The sequence below is a fragment of the Trichosurus vulpecula genome, chromosome 4 (assembly GCF_011100635.1).
Source record: "Trichosurus vulpecula isolate mTriVul1 chromosome 4, mTriVul1.pri, whole genome shotgun sequence".
NCBI classification, from domain to species: Eukaryota; Metazoa; Chordata; class Mammalia; order Diprotodontia; family Phalangeridae; genus Trichosurus; species Trichosurus vulpecula.
In genome coordinates, this window is record NC_050576.1 from 301,152,023 (window position 1) to 301,169,515 (window position 17,493).

Sequence of the window (17,493 nt, forward strand, 5' to 3'; positions counted from 1 at the left end):
TTTAAAGGGTAGTGAAGTTGGTAAGAAGAACAACACCATGAGTGGAAATGAAATACTAGAGTGAATAATGGGTCAGATTGAATACAAAGGGAAAAAAAACTGTGCATATAATCAAGGTCACCAAGAACCAGGGGATCAGGTAAGGCTTCAACGGGAACTAGAGTTGGGTATTGAAAGATGATTAGGATTCTGAGAGGCAGAGACTAGGAGTGAGTGCAAGCTAGTCATAAGGGACAGCCTAAGTGCAGACACAGAGATAGGAGATGGAATGTTAGCTTTGGGGAACAATCAGAACTCCAATGTGGATGAAATTGCTGGACTGCTGCTCAGACATTGTGCCTAGAACTAGAAAGACTTCTATCTCAAAGGCCTAGTGTTATCTTAGTTGGGTCCTTAGGTCATCGCCAGTTTCAAAAGCACCAGGACCTTGGACATGAGACTTGGCACAGAACCAAGTTAATTCTGTAATATCTTCTGTGTATTCCCAATCCCTTGCCATTCTGTGACAGAGCTGCAAAGCTGGCACCAAGTGCAAGTTGTCTGATCACCGAGGATCTAGTCTTCTGTTCCAAACTCTGTGTTATTTCCACCCAAAACTTTTCTATTTGGAGAGCAAACACTGTCATCAATATAGCCCTTCATTACCACAGGGCCTTGGAGGGTGGGGATCCCAACTAACTTCCTTAGTCCTTTGGCAAGTAAATTCATGCATTAAGCTGCTCTGATCTCTCTGATCCAGAGTTGCTGCCTCCTGAAGTGAAAATAACTTTTCCCAGCTACTTCTCCCCATATTCTCATCTCCATCCAGTCCAAGCCTACCACATCCTAGTCAGAGAATCAAAGAAAAGTTGGAAAGGAATTCAAAAGTCCAACCCATGCTTGAAAAAAGATTCCTAGATATTCTACGTATCTGACAGATTTTCCATGAAAACATTCAATGGGAAGAAAGCCATGGTTTGAGCCAGACTGCAGGGTTTTTAAAAGCTAAACAAAGGAGTTTATATTTTATCCTAGAGACAATAGGAAACCACTGGAATTCATTGACTAGGGAAATCACATGGTCAGGTCTGCCCTAATGGAGAGGGTAGTCAGCAGTGTCAAATGCAGTAGACAGGTCAAGAAGAATTAAGACTGAGAAAACACCATTAGGTTTTCCTATTAAGAGATCATTGGTAACTTTGGAAAGAGCTGTTTCAGTTGAATTCTGAGATGAGAAACTAGACTGCAAAGGGTTGAAGAGTAAAGTGAGAAGAGAGATAGTGGAGGCAATGAATCAAAGATTATGAATTCATTAAATAGAATCAAGATCAGTAACAATAAGGTTTCATACTCTATGAAATCATAGTCTATCAGTTTTCAAACACTGCTACTACAGTGAAAGACAGCAGGATACCAAAATAGCTATTATTTGGTTTAGTCTAAAATGAGGTAACTGTAAGCAGGATGGGCAGAAACCTGACTTTAAAGATACACTGAAGTACAGCTTAGAAGCAGCTATCAGATCAGTTTGGAATTTGACAATCAGAAATGAGTCAGATCTTTTTATGTATTTTGTTTAAGGTGTTTTTTTAAGTATAAGACTGAATCAAAGCACTCCCAGATTCTCCAAGCAGTAATTTAAGATTATAAGCAAGAACTATCTATCTATCCATCTTTCTCTGTCTATATGTATGTATACATACACACATACACAACTACATAGATATGCAACAAGATTTATATAAATACAAACAATCACAGCCACTTACATCTCCACTCCTTTCTGTGCTTCTTTATAATACCCCTTCCCCATGTCTTCCCACCTCCTTTTCCATCTAATATTAAAAACCATACACTAAATAAGTAGTTACATGACACCATGCTGGGCACTATAAAAGTTAGTACTCACAAAAATAGGTATGCTCCCTGCCTTTAAAGACCAACAGCCAACAATGTTTCTGAAAATTAAACTATTCAGTTAACATTCATTCAGTGTCTACCATGAGCAAGGAGGCACTGTGCTAGGTATTGTGCATATGAAAACAAAAATTACATCGTCCCGGTTATCTATTGATCATTTCACGGTGTATATAAGAATGACTAAGAAGATGTGTATATAAATCTATACACATGCATATTTAGGTATACATATACACGTGCACATACACACATTGTCTAATGCATGTACATGTATACACTGTATACTTGTGGATACACATATGTATGTTTTGTATGTACACATGTATATATGCACCTGTGTATATTCACACAGTCTCCCATCCACATAAGTCTTTTCTGTAATTCCAAAACATGCTGTGTAAACTCATCAACTTTTCTGCAGTTCGACAGCTGTGAAGTTGTCAGGCTTCTGACCACGGGCCCAGTGCACTTTCTATTATGTGACAGTGCTTCTCACAGCTGTTATAGGATATGCTACTATTGTAATCATAATCGGCTAATTATTTCTTAATTCTTTTCTAGATGTGCTAAAAAAAGATGAGATTGAAGGACATATTAGCTTGGATGAAGATAAAGACAAGGATGAGGGAAAGGAAAAGTCCAAGGAAGGGGTAGTTGAGAAGAATGAAATAGATGAAGAAGAGAATGAGGTAAATGGAGATCAATAATCCTACCAGTTTATTTAATCTTTAAAATTTAGTTTGACTTAATCTTTATTAAAAGTGATCTGCCTAAAAACTTTACAAAGGAATGTGTGAATAAAATGAATGTTAGTAAGCATCCGTTGCTTGATTATTTGCAGATTTAAAAGGTATTGCCTAATAATTACAATAAACCTTAATACATACTATGTGACAGGAAATATAGGATACTCATATAGGATATAGGATAGAGTACCCAAGAAATCAGGGTGGTAGCCTAAACATTGTCAATTTTGTGGTGTCAGGAAGCCTGCCTACCAAGAAATATTAATCTACCTTCTCCTGAAATTTCATGAATAATGATGCTTTCCTTTGGGTCTTGAAGGCTTTTTAATGTTTCAGAGTGTCTGATAAATATACAACTACCCTGTTGAATGATTAAAACTCATCCAAAAGTATTCAGCTACTAAAGTACCAAAAGGTTCTCTAAGGCTATCCCACAGGATAGACCCCAAAGAATAACTATTTCAAGAATCTAGTATTCTGAGGAGTCCAGTGACCTAGAATGTGGGTATACTTTAGAGTATGAGTATGGGGCAGGGTAAATTCAAATGAGTTTAATAGGAATAAGCTAAATTTGCCAGGGGGTATACTCAGTGTTGCAAGAAACCTACTTTGCAATTCAGCTTTTTAAGAGCTCTAGTGAACAAAGAGCAAAGCACAACCTACCATCTATATGCCACTGTGCACCACACACTTCAGTAAGTCCATCTTTGTCATAAAAAAATTTGACAATATTAACAACTGAAATCATACTCTAAGATCTACAAAGGGCTTTCCCTACAATAAGTAGTAGCTGATTTAGAAATACTATAGAAAGCTTACTTGCAGGAAACCAAGGAAGGGACTTTAACATGGATGAGTGATATAGGGGCTCAGTTACTGGAACTGGGGCACATGGACGGGACATGCTTATCAGGAATAATAATCCCATTTTACAGATAAATAGACTCAGAGAAGTTAAGTGGTTGTAGTTCTAATTCCCTATAGCTGAAATTCAGATTCAGGTTATCTAACTTGCAGTGGTTTGACAGCTGCTTTGAAACCTGACATTGAAGTATGAACCAGTACTTTGTAGGTATGTTTGAACTGTGAAGGATGCTGATTTAACTTGATTGAACCCAGGTCAGGATAAAGATATCTGGGCTCTAAATAACATCAAGCATAAAAGGTCATCAGAGAGAATTGATTTGTTTTATAGAAAACATTTGTGTGTGTGTGTGTCTGTTTGTATAGGCACATCATAAGGATACAAAAGAGGGGAAGGAGGAAGAGGGAAGAAAAAGGAGAAGGAAATAGAGATGAGTTCCTCATTTCATTAACTCAGGGGAGATAGATTTCATATCATTTTGGTGAAGATTATAAGATCTTTCTCTACTGCTCCCACCCTTCCCTACCCGCAAATGCACACTCCTACGTGTACAGACATGAATACATACTTTCAGCCCATCCCTACCATTAACCATAGTTGCTGTTAAAAACTTAGGACTTTATCTGAAAAAGGATCTATTAAGAAATACTACACAAAATTTACTTGCAGGAACCAAGGAAGAACTTAGACATGGAAAAATAATACAGGAACCCAATTACTGCAACTGGGGCACAGGGTTCACTTATAAGGCAAAAAGCGTAGTTACTGGAAAGAACCAACGTGCAATGGTCAGAGATGGAATGGCCGAAAGGCTAACTTGTTGTTGAGTGGGGAGCTATGGTTCCAGAGATCATTTTATTTCCTCTGCTTGGGGCTAGCCTGTTACAGAACCTGTGGTAAGAGGTGGGAAAATGAGGCTAGGATAAAGACAAGTAGGTCATTCCATCTGGAATGCCAAATCAAAGAGACAGGATTTTATTATCTAGGTATTGGAGAACCAGTGCAAATTTTGATCAGGGTCATACTAGATGTTTAATACTATTGAAATAAAACTTGATTCAATTATGTTAGTTGGACAAGCACCATAGTTTAGAAGGATGAATGCTGAATTTGTAATTGGAAGATCTGGCCAGACCATTTCAAACTAATCATGTGAGCAAGTCACTTCACATCTGAGAGACCCAATTTCCTCTCTAGTAAGATGGGGATAATAATGCTTGCACTATCTACTTCACAGAATTGCTGTGAGCAAAGTGCTCTGCAAACCTTAAAGTACTATACCAATCATTCCCAATTTGATTAACTTTGTCTGTAATGGTACTCCCTCCCCATATCCAACACTACACATCAAATGAGATAATAAATGGGACCAAGTCTCAGTGTGCTATACTAACAAGAAGTTTTTTTCCCCCGCATGTGGACTGCCACCATGGATGTATATTGATGTGTTATATAACTCCAATCTCCCTAACAACTATCTTGACAATTCTCATATTCTTCACTTAACTAATAGCATAAGGCAAACAAACTCAAAAATTGGTAGGGCTGTTTTGACTGTACCATTTTCTCTATTGTGAATCAAGAGGCACTGAAAAACCCATCTTGGCATTATGTCTGTCACATCATCATGATCAAGAGTTTTTCAAAACCAAGTTGAGTCACATTGCATTGTGTTCAGGTATTTTTTTTTCTCTTTACTTCTGCCTGAATTGGTATGCAGTTTTTCTTTTTCTAATGATAATAGCCTTTTTATTTGTGAATGATTTGAGCTCACAAACTCAGTAGGAAGATTTAAAGTAAAATATCATAGAAGGCAGAGTTGTAATCTTTATACTTAGTAGGTAAAGGCTTTGATAATTGGAAAAGACAATGTTGGGATTTTTGTGTGAAAAATACTCTTAAAGTTACTCTTTTACTGTGGATGAAGTACTTTCATAAAAGTTGAATAATCTCTGGGAGGAATTCTGTAGTCTAAAACTGGAACTTCTTTTTTTCAAGATTGTTATTAGGAATACATTTGTAGAGGACTTCTCTTTTAGAGAAGCACGTCCTGAAAGCATGCCACTATTTCAAGGGGTGAGTCCTCAGTTATTCTAGCTTATTAACTGTTATGTTTGTTATCTTTTCTGGTGCATCTATATACATATTTTAGGCATATAAAGTCAAAATAGCACTTAGCACAGTAGGCACTTAATAAATGTTTATTGACTTGTTTATTGTTTGATTACATATGTTGATTGATTGTTTATTGATTGAAAATATATGACACTGAAAAAAGCTCTGATATGCTAAATTTAAAATAAAGCAAATATTAATTTATCTAGTTCATATTTTTAAAATGTATATATATGTTGTATGATGTGAGCTCTTAACTAATGGAATTCATCATTGTCCTTTTTGGTAATAGTCTAATTACCAAACTGCCTACAGATATAACAGGAAAATGTTGTCATCACAGAACTGGTTTTGGTACCCTTTCTTACCATTGCTAGATGAATTTGAGCTTCATCAAATAACCAGGCTACAGTTTGGCATGGTGCCACATTTTAAGTGCAGGTTAAGTGGAGCACATCAATTACTTCTGACACCTTGCCTTGAGGGAAGATGCCAAATGACTTTACATTTGCCTTCATGAAATTTTAAAAGATTATCCAAAATATATTTGCATTTCAGAGTCAACCTATGTTTCTGTTACAGTGTAGTCCTATGCTTATAGGACTCATTGGTAGAGTCAGTTACTATCTAATCAAACACAGATAATATTGTTAATTGAATTGATGTTTAAAGCTCTATTGTGGATTTTTTGTTAAGAAATATGCTTTTAGACATTATGGATTGGTTCATCAAATATATGCATATAGGCTGATTTTTACCATTGGGAGCTAAAGAAAATCAATTTTAAAATATCACCTTTTCTGTCAAATTTTAAATGTTCCTTAAAAAAGGTACCTTGTCTTGGTTATGCTTATGATCATATTGAGCAGAAATGTGCTCAGATAAAATCAGGCAAGGATGTCTTATAAATTCAAAATATGAAATGCTTCAAAATTTCTTACTGGTGTTTATTGTTTTTATTTTGTTTTCAATATTACAGTGCCAGAAAACCATCACTATTAAGAGGGAAAAGTTTGAGCCTTTTTTAAGGAATATAACTGAAATTCCCATTGAAGAAGATTATAAAAGAATCCAAAATATGCCTATTTGTACAGTTGTTAAAAAGAATACATCAAGTGCAGAGATTATAGAGCATGAAGATCAAGACCCTCCTTATGCACCAACTTCATCAACCTTAACAGAAAATTCAGAAAATTCTTCCTGGGACTCCAATCCTGACATCTTTACAATAAAATCTTTAGACACTGAAGAGATAGAAAGAGGAATATCAAGTCTTTCTTTAGAAAGTTTTGAAGGAGAATCAACCTTCACTATAGATATAGATTTGGTTGGGAAAGGGCAGGAAAACCTCCTCTCAGAGCTATTGGATCTTAATCCAAGTCTGGAAAAATTAGAAAAAACAGTGGTTCTAAAGTCAATTTTAAATGATGACTTGAAAGACCTTTCAGAAGAATTATTTTCAAAGCAAGGATTCCTTATGGACATTGAGGTAGAAAGGAAAGGCCAGGGTTTTAAGACCTTAGATGACAAAACATTAGTTAGCTTGGAGACTGATGTATTGGAGAATGCTAAAAATGAAACCAAGATTGTGCAGAGTGAACAGACTGAGCTTTCTGGAAGGAAAAGTTCAAGTACAAAATCTTCCCAAAAAGACCTCAAGACTGTGCAGAATGAACAGTTGAGTGAGCTTTCAAGAAAGAAAAGTTCAAGTTTAAGATCTTCAAAAACTGACATCAAGAATGTTCAGAGTGAACAGCTGAGTGAGCTTTCAGGAAAGAAAAGTTCAAGTTTAAGATCTTCAAAAACTGACATCAAGAATGTTCAGAGTGAACAGCTGAGTGACCTTTCAGGAAAGAAAAGTTCAAGTTCAAGATCTTCAAAAACTGACATCAAGAATGTTCAGAGTGAACAGTTGAGTAAGCTTGCAGGAAAGAAAAGTTCAGGTTCAAAATCTTCTTTAAAAAATGACATCAGGAGTGTTCAGAGTGAACACATTGAGCTTTCAGGAAAGACAAGTTCAGGTTCAAAATCTTCCAAAACTGACCTCAAGATTGTGCAGAGTGAACATATTGAGCTTTCAGGAAAGACAAGTTCAAGTTCAAAATCTTCAAAAAATAACCTCAGGGTTGTACAGAGTGGACAGTTGGGTGAGCTTTCAGGAAAGACAAGTTCAGGTTCAAAATCTTCCAAAAATGACCTCAAGCTTGTGCAGAGTGAACACATTGAGCTTTCAGGAAAGACTAGTTCAGGTTCAAAATCTTCCAAAAATGACCTCAAGCTTGTGCAGAGTGAACACATTGAGCTTTCAGGAAAGACTAGTTCAGGTTCAAAATCTTCCAAGAATGACCTCAAGAGTGTGCAGAGTGAACACATTGAGCTTTTAGGAAAGACTAGTTCATGTTCGAAATCTTCCAAGAATGACCTCAAGATTGTACAGAGTAAGCAGTTGGGTGAACTTTCAGGAAAGACAAGTACAAGTTCAAAATCTTCTTTAAAACATTATCTCAAGATTGCGCAGAGTGAACATATTGAGCTTTCAGGAAAGACTAGTTCAGGTTTGAAACCTTCCAAGACTGACCTCAAGATTGTGCAGAGTGAACACATTGAGCTTTCAGGAAAGACAAGTGCAAATTCAAAATCTTCTTTAGAAAATGACCTCAAGAATGTGCAAAGTGAACAGATTGAACTTTTAGGAAAGACAAGTTCAGGTTTGAAATCTTCCAAGAATGACCTCAAGATTGTGCAGAGTGAGCAGTTGGATGAACTTGCAGGAAAGACAAGTGCAAGTCCAACATCTTCCAAGAATGACCTCAAGATTGTGCAGAGTGAACACACTGAGCTTTCAGGAAAGACTAGTTCAGGTTTGAAATCTTCCAAGATTGACCTCAAGATTGTGCAGAGTGAACAGATTGAGCTTTTAGGAAAGACAAGTCCAGATTCCAAATCTTCTTTCAAAAATGACCTCAAGATTGTGCAGAGTGAACAGTTGAATGAGCTGTTAGGAAAGACAAGTCCAGATTCCAAATCTTCTTTCAAAAATGACCTCAAGATTGTGCAGAGTGAACACACTGAGCTTTCGGGAAAGACTAGTTCAGGTTTGAAATCTTCCAAGATTGACCTCAAGATTGTGCAGAGTGAACAGATTGAGCTTTTAGGAAAGACAAGTCCAGATTCCAAATCTTCTTTCAAAAATGACCTCAAGATTGTGCAGAGTGAACACACTGAGCTTTCGGGAAAGACTAGTTCAGGTTTGAAATCTTCCAAGATTGACCTCAAGATTGTGCAGAGTGAACAGATTGAGCTTTTAGGAAAGACAAGTCCAGATTCCAAATCTTCTTTCAAAAATGACCTCAAGATTGTGCAGAGTGAACACACTGAGCTTTCGGGAAAGACTAGTTCAGGTTTGAAATCTTCCAAGATTGACCTCAAGATTGTGCAGAATGAAGAGTTGAATGAGCTTTCAGCAAAGACAAGTTCAGGTTCAAAATCTTCCCAAAATGAACTCAAGATTGTGCAGAGGGAGCAGATTGAGCTTTCAGGGAAGATTAGTTCAGATTCAAAATCTTTAGAAAATGACCTCAAGATTGTGCAGAGTGAACAGTTGAATGAGCCCTCTGGGAAGACAAGTTCAGATTTAAAATCTTCAAAAAGGGAGGAGCTTTCAGTAAAGAGAAGTTCAAGTTCAGAGTCTTTTAAAAATGACATCAATACTAGGCAGAGTGAGCAGTTGAATGAGCTTTCAGGAAAGATGAGTTCAGGTTCAAAATCTTCAAAAAGTGACCTCAAGATTGTACAGAGTGAACAGTTGGGTGAACTTTCAGGAAAGATAAGTCCAGGTTCAAAATCTTCAAAAAGGGACCTCAAGATTGTACATAGTGAAGAGTTGGGTGAACTTTCAGGAAAGATAAGTCCAGGTTCAAAATCTTCAAAAAGTGACCTCAAGATTGTACAGAGTGAAGAGTTGGGTGAACTTTCAGGAAAGATAAGTCCAGGTTCAAAATCTTCAGAAAGTGACTTCAAGATTGTACAGAGTGAAGAGTTGGGTGAACTTTCAGGAAAGATAAGTCCAGGTTCAAAATCTTCAAAAAATGACCTCAAGATCGTGCAGAGTGAACAGATTGAGGTTTCAGAAAATGCACATTCAAGCTCAAAATCATCTTCAGAAAATGACCTCAAAAGTGTGCAGAGTGAACAGATTGAGCTTTCAGAAAATGCAAATTTAAGTTCAAAATCTTCAGAAAATGACCTCAAGATTGTTCAGAATGAACAGATTGAGTTTTCAGAAAATGCAAATTTAAGTTCAAAATCTTCAGAAAATGACCTCAAGATTGTTCAGAATGAACAGATTGAGCCTTCAGAAAATATAAATTCAAGTTTAAAATCTTCTTCAGAAAATGACCTCAAGGTTGTGCAGGGTGAACAGATTGAACTTTCAGAAAACACAAATGCAAGTTCAAAATCTTCTTCAGAAAATGACCTCAAGATTGTGCAGAGTGAACAGAGTGAGCTTTCCAAAAAGAAAAGTTTAAGTTCAAAATCCTTTTCAAAAGAAGTACTAAAGTATAATCCAACAGAAAGTCAAGTAATAGAATTAACAGAGGAAGTGGAAGTGGAAGTGGAAGAATGCCATATTTCTCAGACTTTTGAGGAGCCTGAGGAGCAGCTAAGTATAGTAGAGGGAGATTTGCCAAGTGGAAGGAAACATAGTTTCAAAAAGAAGCATCCAGAAGAATATTCTCAGAAGAGTTCAGAAGAGGTACACAGTGTCTCAGTTTTAAGTGTAGCAGAAAGTTTTGAAAGCCCAGAGGAGGCGGCACTCATAGAACAAATTTCCTCTGAGCCACAAATCACAGAACTGGATTTAGAGCGCAGTCTATCATTGCTGGACTTTCCAGAAAGTTCGCTCACAGTTTGGGATAGTGGTTTAGCTTCAACAAGTCAGGAACCAAATGAAAAACATTCAGGAGTAGATGTATCAAAGTCTAAATCTTTTGTAAGGCACATATTTTTACAAGCATTTCCTTCAGATTCTTTAGAGTCTGGCATAGTCAGTGTGATAGAATTAGATAAAGAAGACTATCAGAATCCATGGCTAGATAATGAGAGCAGTTTGCCTGAAGAAAGACCCACAATGATGGAAGAAGGCTGGAAATTATCACTGAAGAATTCAAAAAACCAGTTCCCACAGGCTAAAGAAGATTTGCCTCAGACAGATCAATTATATAGAGAAAAGAGTTATGAAGAGAAAGATCTCAATTCTGTTTTGGAAAATGCAAGTGCTTACATCATACAGAAACTTAGTGACTCAGAAAAAACACGTCTAAAGTCTTTTGTAAGCAATGCTTTTAGTAATATTTCCACAGAGAACATTACTGAATTAGGCTTAACATCAGGGGCAGAGGTAGAAAAAGAAAACCAAACCATTTTTGTTCCAGATGGTGAAAATGAATTTGAGGAATTAGATGCTAATTCAGTAGTTAGCATGGATAAATCAGATGATTTCAATGTAAAACCTGTTGCAAGCCGTAAGCAAAGCAGTTTTGAAGAGTATCTATCAGGATTAGAAGCAGGAAATCCAAAAGATGATTTAAGCAAACACATCCAAAATTTTCTTGTAGAAAGACTTTCAGAATCAGGACAATTCCCCAAGGAGGATTTACCAAAAATCCTTGAGGACCTTTATTTGATAAATGATAAACAAGAATCACCCATTTCTGTCAAGACTGAAATACCTCCAAAAGATTTTCCAGAAACTGCCCAAAAAAGCATGCCTTCTGTAAATAAATCAAATCGTCCTTCATTTGATGATAAACATTTAGAAATAAGATTAAGAGCCCTTTTAAGTGAAATCCTCCAACAATATATACTAAGTAACTATACAGAAACAAAATTAATCAGGGAAAGAGAGTCTGAGAATAGAGGCCAAAACTTGCCTCCGTATAGAACTAAAACTGTTCCACCATTTTCACATGAAGTAAGACATGATTATCCAGAAAGGAGTTTTTCTAGAGAGAGTGTAAGTCAATCCATACAAGACCTTTTAGCAGTTATCTCAGAAAGTGAACTATTAAATCTAAAATCTGATTTAAGCAAACGACTTCAAAACCTTTTCATAGAAAGACTTTCAAATATGGGATTAATCACAGAAAAGGAATTCCATAGTATCAATGAGAACCTGTCTTTGATTAATTCTAGTGATAGACCATTAAGATTTTTAGCCTCAGATCTGAGCGGACGAAGCCAGTTTCTGGAAAAGCCTTCCGAAAAGCAAAGTTACAAAACTTTTCCAAGAAATATGTCACAAGAGGTTATTGATGAAAGACTTTCAAATATAGAACTAGCCAGAAGGTTGGAAAGGGAATATTTTACTTTGCATAATATTAAAAGAAGGTCGTCATTGGTGAGAGAAGATGAAAGGCAATACTGCAGAGAAAGAGTTGGAAAACATGGCCTAACAGGAGTAAAAGCTTCAAGAAAAAGTAGCCAAGAGTTCCTATTTAACAATTCATCAGAAAGAATAACAAAACTAGTGTTAAGAAGGGAACAAAAAGACCACAATTTAATGCAATTGCCACAAGTAGAAAAAACTGATTTTGAAGAGGAGATCCAAGACCTACATGGCTGGTATAATAGACCAAAAACAAGCCACTCAAAAGCTACTTTGAAAATCAAGCCCCTGGAAAAAAAAGAACATATTAACATATATAAAGTGACTGTCAAGGAAAAACCTGAGCCAATATTCATACCATGTGTCCAGAATTCTGAAGTCCAACAAGAAATTAAAGAATACTTATACAAATCCAAGTTACCCGCATCGAGTAATACTTATGCTTATTTAAATTCTGATGATGAGGAAGAATCAAATTTGAAAGACCAATGTTATGGCAAGTCCAAAGAGAGCAACAAAAAGAAGCCACTATTAACAGTTACACAGTTCCAGAAAGAGTCACAAGCTGTTTATGTTAAGTCAAAAGAAACTACTACTGAAAAATGTGCAACAACCCCACAATCCTTTGACCATAGTAGAATTGTAGAAATTAACAATTCAAAACCATCTATATTCCCAGAAGTCTTAAAAACAGAAAGCTTAAAGTCTAAACTTCGACGAGAAAGAGAGTATGTTGAGAAACAAAAACGGCCCCTTTACAGGACAGCTAAGATATTAGCAGCCTCACAGCCTGCCACAAGACTACTTCTAAGGAAATCTCCACAAAGGACACTGCTATTTCCTTGGGCTGGAAAAAGAAATATACATGTAATAATGCTTTTCTTGCTCTATTTTTTTTCATTTTTGGTAAAGGCCAGTAAATATTTCACTTTTGTTCTCAACCCAGGAATGGGGGAATTTATATCGTATGTATGTGTGTGTGCATGTGTGCGATTCCTAATTGCCTCAAAGTGTAGTAAATTGACTGTCTCCCTAAATCAAATCATTCTTCTGAAAGTCCAGCATCATCTTACACAAAATAAACCACAAAATTCCCTTCAAAGCAGTGCCAACATGAGGTCTTGAATGCTTGATTACACATTTACATATTTAGGTTGGATTTGGGTCTGTAGGAACAGGTATCTTAGCTGCATTTTCATAATCATTTTGTGGATTATCAACTGCAAATTTTTTAAAGTCCATTCTAACTTCTCTCTGCTGCCCCCACATGATCTTGGGCTATCTTCTGCTGAAATTCATTTCATCTTTGTATCCTCACTACGTAACACAGTGCCATACATAGTGGACATTTAACAAATGCTTAATTGCTCAGGAATGAAAACTAATTTTAATATTAATTAGTACTACCTTACATGTATGTAGTACTTTTAGAATTTTCAAAGCACTTTCATATCTTCATTTACTCCTCACAAACTCTTCATCGGATTGTTGGGACAGGTTTATCAAATCACAGATCAGGAACCTGAAGCTCAGATTGATTAAATCACTTAACCCAAGGCCACACAGCTAATCACTGCTGGGCTTGGGGCTAACCTAGTGTTCTATCCACTACACTGCATATCATCTAGTCAACTAGCATTTATTAATTGCCTGTTATATGCAAATACTGGATTTGGGGTCAGGGAATCTAGGTTCAAGTTCCAGCTCTTCCACTTACTACTTATGTGACTTCCCTGGACCTTCACTTCCTTAGTAGTAAAATGAGATGGTTGGACTAAATGACATCTAAGCTCACTTCTAGTTCTATGCATTTAGGGAGCTAAATCTGCTAAGGAAAAAAAACCTTACACTAAATTGAAAAACTAAGTAAAAAGGTTTAAAGGCTTACTGATTGAATTATCTGTCACTGCTTTCCTTTATACACATAGACAATTGAGAGTTGACTATATTTTAAAAAATTCTCAAGTACTAAATTTGTTGTATAAAATTGACTTGAGTGAATATGTTTTCTGTTACATGTAAATTATTCGCTTAAATGAAAAATAGCACTTATTTCAGAATATAGTTTGTGGAACATTCTTTTGGTTTGGATAGCATGTTTAACTACAGTACAAGAAATTCTTACCTTATGCATCTTCCTGTAAGAAAAAAAAATCTAACAACTAATACTTGGGTTCCCAGGCCAGGCCACAAAAGCCTACAGAGGGTAGTATGGTAGTAAGAATGAGTTCTAGGTCCTGGAATCAGGGGGTCAGTCACATAGTACCAGAGCTTAAACTGGGCAAGAAAAAAAATATCTATCTATCTATATATAATCTCAGTAGTTAGAGGGAAAATGGGAAAGTGGAGAGAGATAACTTTTCCCACTTTCAGTGATTTAGTATTGTATACATCTTTGATGTGTATGTGTTGGCATAGGGGCAAACTAAAGATACATACATACATACATATATGTATATGTGTATGTATACGTGTGTGTGTGAAAGGACAATAGTGAATAGAGAACCAGCCTTGAATAAAGAAGACCTCAGTTCAAATTCCTGTTTCTGACACATACTGATGTATGACCATGGGCAAATCACCTAACTTCTTAATACTCTAGGCAACTCTCTTAAGAATACAACTAGATTAGTGTGAATAATAATTCCATGAAGTGGTATCATACATTAGAATTTGTACTATTTGAAGTTGTAATTGTGTAAAATATAGTCATTGGTTTCATTTTCTTTGGAAATATAGTGTAAATTTGAATAATCAAACCACTTCATTTGCACCAATAGGGGACCTAGTTGTACCAATTTCAAAGAGGGCAACCTTCATTGGGAGAGGTTCTTTCCTCACCAAGGAATTGTCTCTAAATCAACGAAATCACAGGCCCAGTCCTTTCTGTAAGGAAATCCCTTAAAAGCTTAATATTACTCTTTTTCAGTAGTGAAGGATCTTGTTAAGTACCCTAGGATTTCATAAACAGTGGAATTTTAAGGGTGTTTGGGTGTTGTAGAAAGGCACTGAGAAATATGCCTGCGATGTACAGTGGGAAAGTTAAGCAACATCTTTTACACTGAAGCACTGCATAATTCAGTTTGTGTCTCTGGTAAAGTTGATGGCACAGAGAATTGACTGTCAAAAGGACTTTAAGTTAGATGACTAGCTGGGCTCACTCACCAGGTTCTTTAACATTCCAGCATCCCCCAGAGAGCACCAAATATCACAGTGTACAGGGAACCTGGAACTGGAAGAGTACCCAGTAGACACCAGTCGGGTGATATGGTTTCCCATGCTCATACCTCTGAACTCTTAAATGCATCTGTGTATTTATAATTATATTACATGCACGAAAAATCCTGCTCTAATAAATATACTAAATCATTGTCAGAGCTTATCTCTGCATGTAGGAAAATATTTTCATGGATATTAGAAAATTTTATGTATTATTGGAAATGTTCTAAAAATTACACAAAATACTCAGTGGTATGCTAAACATGGTGTACTAGGAGACCCCAGTTTACAATCAGAATGTATTCTGAAAGTTTGTACAGTGGTCGTTTGGAAGTTGGGATGTGGTTTTTCATGAAAAAAAAATGGGAATTTTTTGTAAAGTTTTTGTAAATGGCTCTTAGAATCCAAGGCCAACCCACAAATGCCCATTTAATCCACAATCCAGATGAATTATATCACTAACAGTATTAACCAAAATTCTAGTTTCTAGGAACCCCTGGGGTTCATCTAAATGCAGGAGGAAGGAACAGAATTCTCACTTTTTTTTGTATGCAGAACTAACCACAGACAAAACATATAAATAGGCAAAGATCCTCCACCTCCTAGTGTCCCTCTCCCCAAGCTGCTTAGTGCTTTCAGACTGCCCTAATCACTCACTTCCCCACTGCCACCCTTACATACATATAATATTGCACTAGAGTACTGGACTAGGAGTCCTGAGTTTATTTTGGTTCTATCACGCTATTTATGTCCTTAAGTAAATCATTTCAGCTTGCAGACCTAGTTTCCCCATCTGTAAAATGAGATTATTGGAACTAGGAACACGGGGTTATAGATTTAAAGCTAGAAGAGACCTTACTTAGTACACATATAGTTCGACCCTCTCATTTTATAGATGAGACAATTGAGGACCTTAGAAGTTAATTGAGTTGCCCAAGGTCACAAAATTACCTAGTTTCCTACTCCCATTCTCCCAAAGTCTCCCCCAAAGCTCATTTCCTTCATCTCAGCTAGGTGTTAGGAAAAAAAATAACCTGATGTCTACAAATGCACAACAACATCCCCAAGGAATAAAAAGGATGATCATTAAACCAAATGAATCTTTAGTATAATTTTAGGTGATATGATAGGGAGGCCAAGTAGGCAGGTTGGTCCTGCCTAATTTAGTCCCCGGGGTCATGTATCATTAAGCTGTTTTTGTTTTTTTCTATATAGCATTTCATCCACTCTTCTATCCCTGAACCCACAGATCTTTGAAAACTTCAAATGAAACACCATAGCTATAGTAGCAAAGATTCAGGGAGGCGTGGATTAGAGAGAGGAGCAGTAACGAAAAAGACATAAACTGGGGACTACTTATCTGGCATATGCTACTACTTTGTCCTCTAATTGTATAAACTATATTCCTTTTAACTTTAAAAAGTTAGATAAGCTTAAATTATTAATCAACTGCTTTTATTTTTAATATTTAGGACTCTTCAGAAAACAAAAAGGAAGATTTACATTTGACCTCATTTAAGCATCTTGAAAAAGCAAAAGCAAGAGCAAGGTTTGACTTGGGAAGAAGCCCAGATGATAACCAATACACATTTAAAAACCTTGCAAGACCAAATACTGCTCCAGAGTTTAACAAACGATTGAAAGAAAACTTTGGGAAATTTACATCCCCACGGGTAGTTTCAGCAGGCTTATTTCATGTAAATGTTACAAACCCAGGTCTAGAGGAATATAGTCAGAAAAAAGACCTAAAAGATCTTGAAAAATGTTCAATGATTTGTGATATTCTACAGTTGTTAAACAGTTCATATGTGAAACGCAAGTATGAGGATGATTATTAAGTACATCATGAATCCCCTACTAATGAAATATGTATAGGTCAGTCCTCTTATTTAGCAGCTCACTACAAAATTTCATCTTGTTAGAGTCATTGTTTTCATTGAAATACAAATAAACATTTATGATGCATACATGTATTTTTATTTATGAAACTGTGAGGGAAATATTGACCATTTATTAATTTTTTTTAATTAATGGAGTGCTGTTTGACATGATTAGGCAGATAAGGACTTTAATCTTTAATCTCAGTCTTTAATTGATAATGCTCCTTAGCCAAGTGTCTTCTTGCACTTGAATTTGACTTTGTCTTCTTCCACTTCAGAATATTTCCAACATCTTTTAATTACTGGGCTCAGGGCAGCAATTGATAGGACTTAATAAGGAAGACAACTTTATCGGAGACCCTCGCTGAGAAACAAAGACAG

The 17,493-nt window shown here is 36.2% G+C and overlaps 1 protein-coding gene across 1 annotated transcript in view; it reads left to right on the plus strand.

Annotated features, from left to right (window-relative positions):
- The window catches only part of C2CD6 (C2 calcium dependent domain containing 6), a 121,367-nt gene extending 114,740 nt beyond the window's left edge, over positions 1-6,627 (plus strand). The window contains exon 15 of the mRNA XM_036756414.1: positions 6,605-6,627. Within this exon, the coding sequence (XP_036612309.1) occupies positions 6,605-6,627 (23 nt within the window). The remainder of the gene's footprint in view (positions 1-6,604) is intronic.
- Positions 6,628-17,493: the final 10,866 nt, after the last annotated feature.